General features: G+C 42.3%; 1 protein-coding gene across 1 annotated transcript in view; it reads right to left on the bottom strand.

The window, feature by feature from the left end:
* Nucleotides 1-10,758: 10,758 nt before the first annotated feature.
* The window catches only part of adamts14 (ADAM metallopeptidase with thrombospondin type 1 motif, 14), a 31,791-nt gene continuing 28,358 nt past the window's right edge, over nt 10,759-14,191 (bottom strand). Inside the window, exons 18-22 of the mRNA XM_076143656.1 lie at nt 13,826-13,958; nt 13,527-13,734; nt 13,201-13,330; nt 12,712-12,822; nt 10,759-12,489 (exon numbers count right to left, since the gene is read on the bottom strand). Of these exons, the coding sequence (XP_075999771.1) occupies nt 11,933-12,489; nt 12,712-12,822; nt 13,201-13,330; nt 13,527-13,734; nt 13,826-13,958 (1,139 nt within the window). The 3' untranslated portion in view covers nt 10,759-11,932. The remainder of the gene's footprint in view (nt 12,490-12,711; nt 12,823-13,200; nt 13,331-13,526; nt 13,735-13,825; nt 13,959-14,191) is intronic.

The following is a 14,191-nucleotide window of genomic DNA, read 5'->3' as shown; positions in this document are numbered from 1 at the left end:
CTGGATAGGACACAAATAATAAATTATAATTATTAATAAATACATGTTGAAGAAAGACTGCTTTAGTTAATTAATTTCATCCGTCACACTATAAAGTAATTCATTTTTGGCTTTGAAACACCAGAAACATCGAAAAAACAAAAAGGAGTTCACAACAAATGTGATGTCATTGATGTGTCCTTGTTGGTGTCAAGCTGAAACAAGTTTCCCACACATAGAAACACGGAAAATAAAAAGTCATGTTTGTCAGCAAGATTGATTCTTAGGTCGAGTGGGAGTTTGATGCAACAGTGTGATTTCTTAAAAAGTAAGACAAATGTAAATTTAAAAACATTCTCCGACTAAAGACTTTTTTCCGACTCAAACCTGTCAATGAAGAAGGTTCCCCACAATAACAGCTTGTTGGGCGGGTCGGTCTACAGGTCTCTGTGTTTGTCCATCAAAGAAGAGGACGTTTCCACAGAAAGACAGGTGTTGCTGGACATTCTGCTGACGTTTTCCACGTTGAAATTTCTTTAACAGTTAGATGTCATATTGTTCCTCACAGTGAAATTAATTAATCTGACAGAATCAGATTTTAAAGGTAAACCAATTAAATGTGATGGTGGTCTACCACTTTGAGCAACAGAAACAACATATTTACCTTCTAACAACAAGTAAAGACCAGGTCACACACACACTTATCCTGTTAAGCCAATCAGCAAAGCACACAACAATGGGCCTTGAACTCACAACCTTGTGATCACAAAACATCAGGTTTTCACGCAGAGCTAAAGACAGGTGAAGTTCACTTTTCACACCCACACACACCTATCCTGTTGAGTCAAACAGCAAATAACTCAACAGCAGGCCTCGAACCCCACTGGCGCCACCAGCTGGGGGCCACTGGCCACTGATCTTCCATTACTCACACTCTGGAGTTGGAGTCACAGTGGCACAGTTGCGCAGGTGGGGGGGGCACTCAAGTGCTTGAGTGGGGACCACCCTTGAGTGGGGCCTCAATTGTCAGGCTTGACCCTGTCAAAACCTTTGACTGGGTTCACTCTCTTTTTTTTTTTTCCAAGTTTCTGGCAAAAATTTCTGGAGGCGCCACTGTCGAACCCACAACCTTATCATCCCAGACCATCCGCTTTACTTGCTGAGCTAAAGAGGAAGGAGTTTTGCCAGAGTTTTCTTTGGTCCTTATGCTTACCTGTCCACAGGTGGTTTCACTTCTTACAGTGTCAGCACGCTGTAAAAAGAGATTTACCCTCCTGACTTTACTGTGGGTGATCGACATAGACAGACACATAGAGAGCGAGAGCAAACGCTCCAGAAACCCACGAGAAAATGAACAAAGTTTTCAAATCCTGACATTTCTTACAGTGGGCTCCTCTGATTACATTACATTACAACAGCTGAGACATTTTTTACAGTGGACTGTTAAAACATAGATTTAAAGTTTATATTTAACATTTAGATGTTATCTTGTTCCTCTCAATAAAATCTGATATCTTCATCCATCAGTGATTTTAAAAACTGTATTAATAACAGACTAACAAATATTAACCTGATACTAATTAAATAAAACATTGTTGCGAGGAACAATATAAGGTCTAAATGTTAAATAAAACTTTAGATAAATCACTTTCTACCAGTCCACTGTAAAATGTCTCAGCTGTTGTAAATGTAATGTAATTGGAAGAGTCCTCTGTAAGAAATGTCAGGATTTGAAAACTTTGCTCATTTTCTTGTGGGTTTCTGGAGCGTTTGCTCTCGCTCTCTATGTGTCTGTCAATGTCGATCACCCACAGTAAAGTCAGGAGGGTAAATCTCTTTTTACAGCGTGCTCACACTGTAAAAAGTGAAACTATTTTTTAAATGACGCCTTTGGACAGGTGAGCATAAGGACCAAAGAAAACTTCGGCAAATTTCATTCGTCTTTGGCTCAGCAAGTAAAGTGGATGGTTGGGGATGATAAGGTTGTGAGTTCGAGGCCTGCTGTTGTGTTCTTTGCTATTTGATTCAACAGGATAGGTGTAAGTGTGTCTTTGTCTTTATTTGGTGTTTGAAAGTTGAAAGAGGAATGAATATTATTGAACTTTTCTTTGGTCCTTATGCTTATTTGCCTACAGGTGGCAACTTTCCAATCGATGTGTGAAGGCCCCCGATGTGTAAGACAAATGTAAATTTAAAAACATTCTCCGACTAAAGACTTTTTTCCGACTCAAACCTGTCAATGAAGAAGGTTCCCCACAATAACAGCTTGTTGGGCGGGTCGGTCTACAGGTCTCTGTGTTTGTCCATCAAAGAAGAGGACGTTTCCACAGAAAGACAGGTGTTGCTGGACATTCTGCTGACGTTTTCCACGTTGAAATTTCTCTAACAGTTAGATGTCATATTGTTCCTCACAGTGAAATTAATTAATCTGACAGAATCAGATTTTAAAGGTAAACCAATTAAATGTGATGGTGGTCTACCACTTTGAGCAACAGAAACAACATATTTACCTTCTAACAACAAGTAAAGACCAGGTCACACACACACACTTATCCTGTTAAGCCAATCAGCAAAGCACACGACAATGGGCCTTGAACTCACAACCTTGTGATCACAAAACATCAGGTTTTCACGCAGAGCTAAAGACAGGTGAAGTTCACTTTTCACACCCACACACACCTATCCTGTTGAGTCAAACAGCAAATAACTCAACAGCAGGCCTCGAACCCCACTGGCGCCACCAGCTGGGGGCCACTGGCCACTGATCTTCCATTACTCACACTCTGGAGTTGGAGTCACAGTGGCACAGTTGCGCAGGTGGGGGGGGCACTCAAGTGCTTCTATCGCACACTTGAGTGGGGCCTCAATTGTCAGGCTTGACCCTGTCAAAACCTTTGACTGGGTTCACTCTCTTTTTTTTTTTTCCAAGTTTCTGGCAAAAATTTCTGGAGGCGCCACTGTCGAACCCACAACCTTATCATCCCAGACCATCCGCTTTACTTGCTGAGCTAAAGAGGAAGGAGTTTTGCCAGAGTTTTCTTTGGTCCTTATGCTTACCTGTCCACAGGTGGTTTCACTTCTTACAGTGTCAGCACGCTGTAAAAAGAGATTTACCCTCCTGACTTTACTGTGGGTGATCGACATAGACAGACACATAGAGAGCGAGAGCAAACGCTCCAGAAACCCACGAGAAAATGAACAAAGTTTTCAAATCCTGACATTTCTTACAGTGGGCTCCTCTGATTACATTACATTACAACAGCTGAGACATTTTTTACAGTGGACTGTTAAAACATAGATTTAAAGTTTATATTTAACATTTAGATGTTATCTTGTTCCTCTCAATAAAATCTGATATCTTCATCCATCAGTGATTTTAAAAACTGTATTAATAACAGACTAACAAATATTAACCTGATACTAATTAAATAAAACATTGTTGCGAGGAACAATATAAGGTCTAAATGTTAAATAAAACTTTAGATAAATCACTTTCTACCAGTCCACTGTAAAATGTCTCAGCTGTTGTAAATGTAATGTAATTGGAAGAGTCCTCTGTAAGAAATGTCAGGATTTGAAAACTTTGCTCATTTTCTTGTGGGTTTCTGGAGCGTTTGCTCTCGCTCTCTATGTGTCTGTCAATGTCGATCACCCACAGTAAAGTCAGGAGGGTAAATCTCTTTTTACAGCGTGCTCACACTGTAAAAAGTGAAACTATTTTTTAAATGACGCCTTTGGACAGGTGAGCATAAGGACCAAAGAAAACTTCGGCAAATTTCATTCGTCTTTGGCTCAGCAAGTAAAGTGGATGGTTGGGGATGATAAGGTTGTGAGTTCGAGGCCTGCTGTTGTGTTCTTTGCTATTTGATTCAACAGGATAGGTGTAAGTGTGTCTTTGTCTTTATTTGGTGTTTGAAAGTTGAAAGAGGAATGAATATCATTGAACTTTTCTTTGGTCCTTATGCTTATTTGCCTACAGGTGGCAACTTTCCAATCGATGTGTGAAGGCCCCCGATGTGTAAGACAAATGTAAATTTAAAAACATTCTCCGACTAAAGACTTTTTTCCGACTCAAACCTGTCAATGAAGAAGGTTCCCCACAATAACAGCTTGTTGGGCGGGTCGGTCTACAGGTCTCTGTGTTTGTCCATCAAAGAAGAGGACGTTTCCACAGAAAGACAGGTGTTGCTGGACATTCTGCTGACGTTTTCCACGTTGAAATTTCTCTAACAGTTAGATGTCATATTGTTCCTCACAGTGAAATTAATTAATCTGACAGAATCAGATTTTAAAGGTAAACCAATTAAATGTGATGGTGGTCTACCACTTTGAGCAACAGAAACAACATATTTACCTTCTAACAACAAGTAAAGACCAGGTCACACACACACACTTATCCTGTTAAGCCAATCAGCAAAGCACACGACAATGGGCCTTGAACTCACAACCTTGTGATCACAAAACATCAGGTTTTCACGCAGAGCTAAAGACAGGTGAAGTTCACTTTTCACACCCACACACACCTATCCTGTTGAGTCAAACAGCAAATAACTCAACAGCAGGCCTCGAACCCCACTGGCGCCACCAGCTGGGGGCCACTGGCCACTGATCTTCCATTACTCACACTCTGGAGTTGGAGTCACAGTGGCACAGTTGCGCAGGTGGGGGGGGCACTCAAGTGCTTCTATCGCACACTTGAGTGGGGCCTCAATTGTCAGGCTTGACCCTGTCAAAACCTTTGACTGGGTTCACTCTCTTTTTTTTTTTTCCAAGTTTCTGGCAAAAATTTCTGGAGGCGCCACTGTCGAACCCACAACCTTATCATCCCAGACCATCCGCTTTACTTGCTGAGCTAAAGAGGAAGGAATTTTGCCAGAGTTTTCTTTGGTCCTTATGCTTACCTGTCCACAGGTGGTTTCACTTCTTACAGTGTCAGCACGCTGTAAAAAGAGATTTACCCTCCTGACTTTACTGTGGGTGATCGACATAGACAGACACATAGAGAGCGAGAGCAAACGCTCCAGAAACCCACGAGAAAATGAACAAAGTTTTCAAATCCTGACATTTCTTACAGTGGGCTCCTCTGATTACATTACATTACAACAGCTGAGACATTTTTTACAGTGGACTGTTAAAACATAGATTTAAAGTTTATATTTAACATTTAGATGTTATCTTGTTCCTCTCAATAAAATCTGATATCTTCATCCATCAGTGATTTTAAAAACTGTATTAATAACAGACTAACAAATATTAACCTGATACTAATTAAATAAAACATTGTTGCGAGGAACAATATAAGGTCTAAATGTTAAATAAAACTTTAGATAAATCACTTTCTACCAGTCCACTGTAAAATGTCTCAGCTGTTGTAAATGTAATGTAATTGGAAGAGTCCTCTGTAAGAAATGTCAGGATTTGAAAACTTTGCTCATTTTCTTGTGGGTTTCTGGAGCGTTTGCTCTCGCTCTCTATGTGTCTGTCAATGTCGATCACCCACAGTAAAGTCAGGAGGGTAAATCTCTTTTTACAGCGTGCTCACACTGTAAAAAGTGAAACTATTTTTTAAATGACGCCTTTGGACAGGTGAGCATAAGGACCAAAGAAAACTTCGGCAAATTTCATTCGTCTTTGGCTCAGCAAGTAAAGTGGATGGTTGGGGATGATAAGGTTGTGAGTTCGAGGCCTGCTGTTGTGTTCTTTGCTATTTGATTCAACAGGATAGGTGTAAGTGTGTCTTTGTCTTTATTTGGTGTTTGAAAGTTGAAAGAGGAATGAATATCATTGAACTTTTCTTTGGTCCTTATGCTTATTTGCCTACAGGTGGCAACTTTCCAATCGATGTGTGAAGGCCCCCGATGTGTAAGACAAATGTAAATTTAAAAACATTCTCCGACTAAAGACTTTTTTCCGACTCAAACCTGTCAATGAAGAAGGTTCCCCACAATAACAGCTTGTTGGGCGGGTCGGTCTACAGGTCTCTGTGTTTGTCCATCAAAGAAGAGGACGTTTCCACAGAAAGACAGGTGTTGCTGGACATTCTGCTGACGTTTTCCACGTTGAAATTTCTCTAACAGTTAGATGTCATATTGTTCCTCACAGTGAAATTAATTAATCTGACAGAATCAGATTTTAAAGGTAAACCAATTAAATGTGATGGTGGTCTACCACTTTGAGCAACAGAAACAACATATTTACCTTCTAACAACAAGTAAAGACCAGGTCACACACACACACTTATCCTGTTAAGCCAATCAGCAAAGCACACGACAATGGGCCTTGAACTCACAACCTTGTGATCACAAAACATCAGGTTTTCACGCAGAGCTAAAGACAGGTGAAGTTCACTTTTCACACCCACACACACCTATCCTGTTGAGTCAAACAGCAAATAACTCAACAGCAGGCCTCGAACCCCACTGGCGCCACCAGCTGGGGGCCACTGGCCACTGATCTTCCATTACTCACACTCTGGAGTTGGAGTCACAGTGGCACAGTTGCGCAGGTGGGGGGGGCACTCAAGTGCTTCTATCGCACACTTGAGTGGGGCCTCAATTGTCAGGCTTGACCCTGTCAAAACCTTTGACTGGGTTCACTCTCTTTTTTTTTTTTCCAAGTTTCTGGCAAAAATTTCTGGAGGCGCCACTGTCGAACCCACAACCTTATCATCCCAGACCATCCGCTTTACTTGCTGAGCTAAAGAGGAAGGAATTTTGCCAGAGTTTTCTTTGGTCCTTATGCTTACCTGTCCACAGGTGGTTTCACTTCTTACAGTGTCAGCACGCTGTAAAAAGAGATTTACCCTCCTGACTTTACTGTGGGTGATCGACATAGACAGACACATAGAGAGCGAGAGCAAACGCTCCAGAAACCCACGAGAAAATGAACAAAGTTTTCAAATCCTGACATTTCTTACAGTGGGCTCCTCTGATTACATTACATTACAACAGCTGAGACATTTTTTACAGTGGACTGTTAAAACATAGATTTAAAGTTTATATTTAACATTAAGATGTTATCTTGTTCCTCTCAATAAAATCTGATATCTTCATCCATCAGTGATTTTAAAAACTGTATTAATAACAGACTAACAAATATTAACCTGATACTAATTAAATAAAACATTGTTGCGAGGAACAATATAAGGTCTAAATGTTAAATAAAACTTTAGATAAATCACTTTCTACCAGTCCACTGTAAAATGTCTCAGCTGTTGTAAATGTAATGTAATTGGAAGAGTCCTCTGTAAGAAATGTCAGGATTTGAAAACTTTGCTCATTTTCTTGTGGGTTTCTGGAGCGTTTGCTCTCGCTCTCTATGTGTCTGTCAATGTCGATCACCCACAGTAAAGTCAGGAGGGTAAATCTCTTTTTACAGCGTGCTCACACTGTAAAAAGTGAAACTATTTTTTAAATGACGCCTTTGGACAGGTGAGCATAAGGACCAAAGAAAACTTCGGCAAATTTCATTCGTCTTTGGCTCAGCAAGTAAAGTGGATGGTTGGGGATGATAAGGTTGTGAGTTCGAGGCCTGCTGTTGTGTTCTTTGCTATTTGATTCAACAGGATAGGTGTAAGTGTGTCTTTGTCTTTATTTGGTGTTTGAAAGTTGAAAGAGGAATGAATATCATTGAACTTTTCTTTGGTCCTTATGCTTATTTGCCTACAGGTGGCAACTTTCCAATCGATGTGTGAAGGCCCTCAATATGGAAAGCAACCAGCAACAACCTGCTTTGTGGCTCAATGACTGTTCCCTGAAATGGATCTATCTGTGAATCCATAAGTCAGAGTGGTTCTGCCCTGAGTGACTTACCCATCTCAGACGTTAGCAAATACTGTGCAGTGCATTGTATGCACTATGCAGCTATGGGCCATGGCAGCTCAGCTGATGTTCACAGCAGGGCCATTGGCTACAGGTGGTTGGCTGTGGTAGACAATGTGTTGGATACCCAGTGAGCTGTCGTAGCTAAGGTGTCAGTAAAATGTTTGGCTCTGTGAACTGACCATTTTGCTGACATCTCCAAAGAGAGATAGCTCTCTAAGTCGGCCAAACAATACAAAGCACATAATCAATTTAGTAATAATACATCTTTGCAGCCTCTGGTTTTGTGTAAAAGACAGTGGTATGCGCAAGACCTATTTGATGCACTTAGTAGAATAAAGGCCAACTGAGTGCTGATTTAGTTAGCCCTCAGTAGCTATGCAACACAACTGGGTGTCTGTCCAGATGGCCCCCCCAACAACAAGCCTGGTGTACCATGCAGCCCTGCTGAGAACATCAGCTGAGCCGCCATGGCTGAGCCGCCGCCATGTTGCGTAGGGCATGAAATGCCCTACGCAACATTTATTAACGTCTGAGATCGGGTAGTCACTCGGGGCAGAACCACTCTGACTTATGGTCACACAGATAAATCCATTTCAGTAAACAGTCCTCAAAGTCTTTGTGTCACTCCCCTCCCCAACAGCAAATGAGCAGACTGTCACAGTAACGCAGCTCAGCAGTGCTCTGGTGGCACTGGTGGTCTGCTGTTGTAGTGCACAGCAGGTTCTTTTAGGCAGTAGAATCTAAAGAGTCTACTGCCTACAAGGGCCTGCAGCAGCACTTGTGCCTTGAAATAACTTCACACAGTGCTTGATAAATGCAAACACAACGTCCAGAAATCTGTTGTTTAAAGTTTAAACATTTAATACAACGCACACATTACATACACTGCTAGCCAACATTAGCACCAAGCTACTTGAATGGGGGGGGGTGTTTATTAGAACTTAAAACACGCAAACAAACTTTGTAACTCTTCTCCTGACCCAAATGCAGGGATATCATGTAGTCAACACGGCGCTGTATTGTTGTGAGCACATATCTCTACTTATAAGCACAATACCGACCGGATAACAGAGATATAACGAGAATACAACAATCACATGACGTTTCTCTCGCTTGTTTCACCGGCTGCTTGAAGACAGCGCCTCCTACTGTATGGTACACCGGGCCTCTTACTGCCGAAAACTGGAATCGACTTTGAACCAACATGAAGTCAATTCAATAAACAGGCTGAAATATGGTTCTTAAACATATAACCTGTAGTGTACAAGTATTTCAAATCACAAAATGCCAATATATTGTTAAGATTAAATCAATGTATGTGGAGGTTCAGGTGCGTTGAGGTGATCTAGTCTGTCTCCCTGGCCTTACTGGAGGACACTCAGCTGATTGAAAAGTTCAAGCAGGATGGACTGACATGCAGTTGACACATTGTTGGTTGTATTCAAAGATTTTAAGAACTCCAGGTGGTCTAACTGGAGATTTTGGGTGAAAACTGATGGTTGGTGATCACAAGGTTTAGAATTTGCGGCCTGCTGTTGTGTTCTTTGCTCTTTGACTCACCAGGATAATTGTCTGTGTGCGAGCGTGCATGTGAAAAGTGTGACTTTGTCTTTATTTGATGTTAGGCCTTGAATTCTAAACCTTGTGATCACCAACCATCAGTTTTACACTCTGAGCTAAAGAGGAATGATCTTTGCTAAAGTTTTCTTTGGTCCTTATGCTTGCCTGCCTACAGGTGGCGACTTTAAAAAAAAAGTTTTACTTCTTACCGCGTCAGCACACTGTAAGAAGTGATTTCCCCTTGATGTCGCTTGACTGCGGGTGGTCGACATTGACAGACACATAGAGAGCGAGGGCGAGAAAAGGAAGCCTTTTCCACCAAAGTTTTAAAATCTTGACATTTCTTACAAAAACACCTGTAACACTTTACAGTGGACTATATTTAACATTTACATGTTATATTGTTCCTCTCAATGAAATCTGATGTTTTCATCCGTCAGAGTGATTTTAAAAACTGCATTAATAACAGACTAACAAATATTAAGAACCTGATACAAATTAATTAAAACATTGTTGCGAGTAACAATCTAACAATACAAGGTCTAAATGTTAAATAAAACTTTATATAAATCACTTTCTAATAGTCCACTGTAAAATGTCACAGCTGTTTCTAATCAGAGGAGCCCACTGTAAGAATTGTCAGGATTTGAAAACTTTGTTAATTTTCTCGTGGGTTTCTGGAGCGTTTGCTCTCGCTCTCTATGTGTCTGTCTATGTCGATCACCCACAGTAAAGTCAGGAGGGTTAATCTCTTTTTACAGCGTGCTCACACTGTAATAAGTGAAACTATTTTTTCAAACGACACCACCTGTGGACAGGTGAGCATAAGGACCAAAGAAAACGTCGACAAACTTCACCTGTCTCTAGTTCAGCGAGTAAAGCTGATGGTTCAGCGATCACAAGCTTGTGAGTTCGGCACCCGTTGTATCTGGAGGACAGTGTGAACACACTGTAAAGTTCATTTACCCTCCTCACTTTCCTGTGGGTGATCAACAGACAGAGACAAAGCATAACAGATTAACAAACATTAAGAACCTGAAACTAATTGAAATTTGATCTTCTCAATCTTTGTCAATTTACCACCAATTCTTTCTCCTCTTAGTGGGTAACTTCAGATTTATACCAAAACAAAACAATGAGAAAACCAAATAATGAAACCAGAAGAATCTAGACTGTTTTCTGGTTTATTGTCATTTCGATTTCAGATTGACAAGTTAAAAAAACAACAAATAACGGCTTGTTTTCTCATTTTCATTTCAAAAGGAAACATTAAAAGGATGAGCAGTACGCAGGTTTGCCTCTCCCAAAGTTTCTTCCTTCTTCTTCTTCTTCAAGGTTTTGGGGAGTTGTTCCTTGTCCTCTGGGTCAGGATCCGTCTTTTTTGCTGTGGGCCTGTAAGATCTTCGAGATATTGTGATGTCGGGCTATACAAATAAATTCTATTGGTGATCGATCTTTTCACACACCTAATTTCAGGTTGAGAGTAGAAAGCTTGAATAACATTGACAAACAGAGCAACATCAAAGGTTTCTAGAGGCAAACAAACAATCAGTATGAAAAAGGCTAAATGTAAATGACAGTAAGAGGAGGAGCCATGAAGAGAAATAAAAACATTCACATTTCTTCAAACATGTCCTTTACTTTTTTCTCAATACCTTTTTAAAAATTCAATAAATATTAACATTTAAAGCTTTCATTCATGTACGTATATACAGGAACTATACAATACACAAAATGATGTTATGAACCGCAATGCAGGGATTTCACCAACCACATTCTGTAGACTTACAGCATTGCTTGTGTTTGTCAATTGCAAAAGAAAACGTTTCGCTCTATTGCCGGTTGTTAATTTCTTCTCATAACTTGAAATTTACACTATATACATTATTATTATTATTAATATTATTATTATTAATATCATCTGGAAATATATCAGTTACAAAAAACATATCATAATGTGTTTTTCTTTTTAAAGCATAAGTGACTGACTTCCACAAAGGCAAAGAGCTACAGTGGGGTTGGCTTGCAAACAGTCACGATTGTGGACCAGTACGTTTGGATTTGGGACGCACGTCCACAACAAAAATGAGCACCGGGGAACTGGAGAGGCTAAGACGCTCCCTGCCAGGAGGGGTGACATCACTTTTGACCGGTGCCACGCCCCCTCCTATAAGCACGGGCTTTCACCACGCCCCCCCGCACGTTCACAATACAAGTTCAATAGTAGTTCTAATGCACTTGAAAAAAAAACAGGCTTACACAGCTGGACACAGATCAAAACATGAACGTAGCAATGCAGTCATCACATTTTTTTTTTTTGAAAACACGTCTTGTAGTCGTTTTAGTTTACAGCACCTTTTTTCCTTTCGGTTCGTACGAGCAAACAGGGCCGAGCAATACAGTACAAGTGCATAGAGATCGCTCTGGAGTTTTGATGAGGTAACCGTCACTGGTCTGGTCTAAGTCCACTGGCATGGTGTTGTAGAAAAAAAGAAGAATATCTGCAGCTGTCCATCAGATGTACAGGACTGAATCTCAATGATCAGCACGTTCACACCGTCGCTCGCTGCTCATGTCTTCACCGCTCTGTGAGTCGAGTCCCTCTCCGATCCTAAAGTGTCCCTTTTTGACCTGGCGGCGGCAGCAGCAGAGCCTAAAGTGCTGTTTGGACTGTGCTCTTTAGAGGCTCCTCCACTGGGGGCTGCTGTTGGCCGCGGCGGCCCTGGAGGTAGAAGAGTCCCCGGGTCCGAGTCGCCGGCGGGAACCCGGGGCAGAACAGCGCCTGTGGATGGGGACGCGGCAGTGACGGAGGAGGGGGCGGCGGCGGTGGTCAGAACCTGGATGGTGGACCGAGGCCGTCTGCCGATCACTTTAGTGGTTTGCGGGGGGCTCTGGGTCGTTGTGGGCAGAGGGGCTTTGGGCGCTGCAGTGGGGGAATGAATGGGAGTGGAAGACTGAGGTTCCGCTGAGGACAAAGTGGTTTTTTGGAGCTCTGGATCAAATATGGAGAAGTCATCTTTCTTGTTGCAAGACTCACAGCAAAGTTTATTATATCCAGGGATGGAACAGTAACGAGCCAGGACTTCCATCTGACAGAAAATGGATTTATCCCCCAAACACGGCTCATCTGTTAATATCAGAGGATAAACATATGACTTTGCAGTAAACAGCGAGAGGGAAAAAGGCAGCAGCTCTATTCACTCTTGTACCATTTGATTTTATAGACACATCAAATATCTTTAGAAATAAGTAGTGTTTTATAATCCCAGCACTCAGTGTTTAGACAAAATACCTACTAATTAAATGTTCAATCACAGAGAAATCTTTATCAAATGGCATGTGGGCTTACTGGAGGAGACTTTGTGAACTGGATTCTCAGGAACCCTTTGATGTACGGCTTCATCTTTGATCGTAGAGTTCTCCAGTCCTTCCATGGCCACAGAAGACACAGAGGACTGGCCTGGAGTTAAAAAAAAGTCAAATTGAGGAGACGATGACTAAAATATGACTTTAAACAGGAGCAACAGGGCCAAAGCAAAGCTCCTGTGAAGAAAGCAGCTGTGTTGTTTCAAACCTATAATAAAGCCGGATGCTATTTATGGCGCATAAGCTCGACCTTTTCATGTTTCGGACAACAACCGTTTCCCTGAGAAACGCATTTTGTTGCTCAGAAACACACTGTGGCCGTTTCTAAGATCTGCAAGAGAATTAAGTACGGACTCTGTTCTGATTGGCTATCGGTGTCAGACTGACAAACGTGGACGCTTGGTGTGTGTAACCAGGTGTGCATACCCGCTGATACCTGAAGGCTCTCTGACCCCCCCAGGCTGGATCTCACCTGGACACGGGCTGAGTTTGCAGATCAGGACGGTTTCTGGCTTCTCACCCTCGCATTCGCCAACAGTGTTGTCGCTGGCCTTGCACACCACCTGCCTCTGCTGGATGCCCTCACCACAGCTCACTGAGCACTAACACACACACACACACACACACACACACACAAACACACACACACAATGGATGACGTTGCTATTCAGGTTATTTATTAAAATCTTGCAGTGGACTTTAAATCGAGCTAATTATGACATATTCCATCCACAAATGGAGGATTTGGCTGGATCCAGTCCCTGAACGGGGACACTGCGGTCTCCCTCCCTCCCTCACCTGGGACCAGGCTCCTGTTCTCCACTGTGTGGGGCAGACGGTGTGATTGCAGGCTCTCCTGGTGTCGGGTCGCTCCTCGGTGCAGTGCTTGCTGTGGACGGGCCTGTTGGTGCCGTTGTGGAGCGCTTGCATGCACTGCACCGCTCTGGTCTGGTAGCCCAGCTTGCCGCACGTCTTGCTGCAGGGACCCCACTCCTCCACCCCCCACCTGAGAGCAGAAGACTCGGTTGTCAGAGCGGCCGTGTGGAAGCGAGGCGATGAGCGCTGCGGCTGCTCTGAGCGCTCGCAGAGTCACTTACAGGGGCTGGCTGCACTCGTTCGCGTTGCAGCGTTTCCTGATGGGTTTGGGCTTTTTGCTGGTTTCACAGAAGTTACGATGCACCAAGCGGCTGTCACTCTTCCTCCTGCATCCATATTTTGTGTACTGTATGCCTGAAGAAAGGAGGAAATGTACAAGATGAACCTTCCAAGCTATGTAATGGAAACCCTCCCTCCAGAACAACAAATACATCCATTCATCATCATATCCTTCTCCTCTTTGTGTATCTGATGACTGCAGCATTCTGAGGTCAGACTAAACGCTGCTGCCTTAGCTTTAGTTCTGTCTAAACGTGCAGACAGTTTTGGATTTGCAGCTTGAATCTCTTTATTTACTTTGCACATAC

This window comes from Genypterus blacodes, unplaced genomic scaffold (genome assembly GCF_046128005.1).
Source record: "Genypterus blacodes isolate CSIRO-AG114 ecotype Tasmania unplaced genomic scaffold, CSIRO-AGI_Gbla_v1 ptg000026l_1, whole genome shotgun sequence".
Classification (NCBI taxonomy): domain Eukaryota; kingdom Metazoa; phylum Chordata; class Actinopteri; order Ophidiiformes; family Ophidiidae; genus Genypterus; species Genypterus blacodes.
Note: the sequence above shows the minus strand (reverse complement) of the source record. Positions and strands in the feature narration are given on the sequence as shown.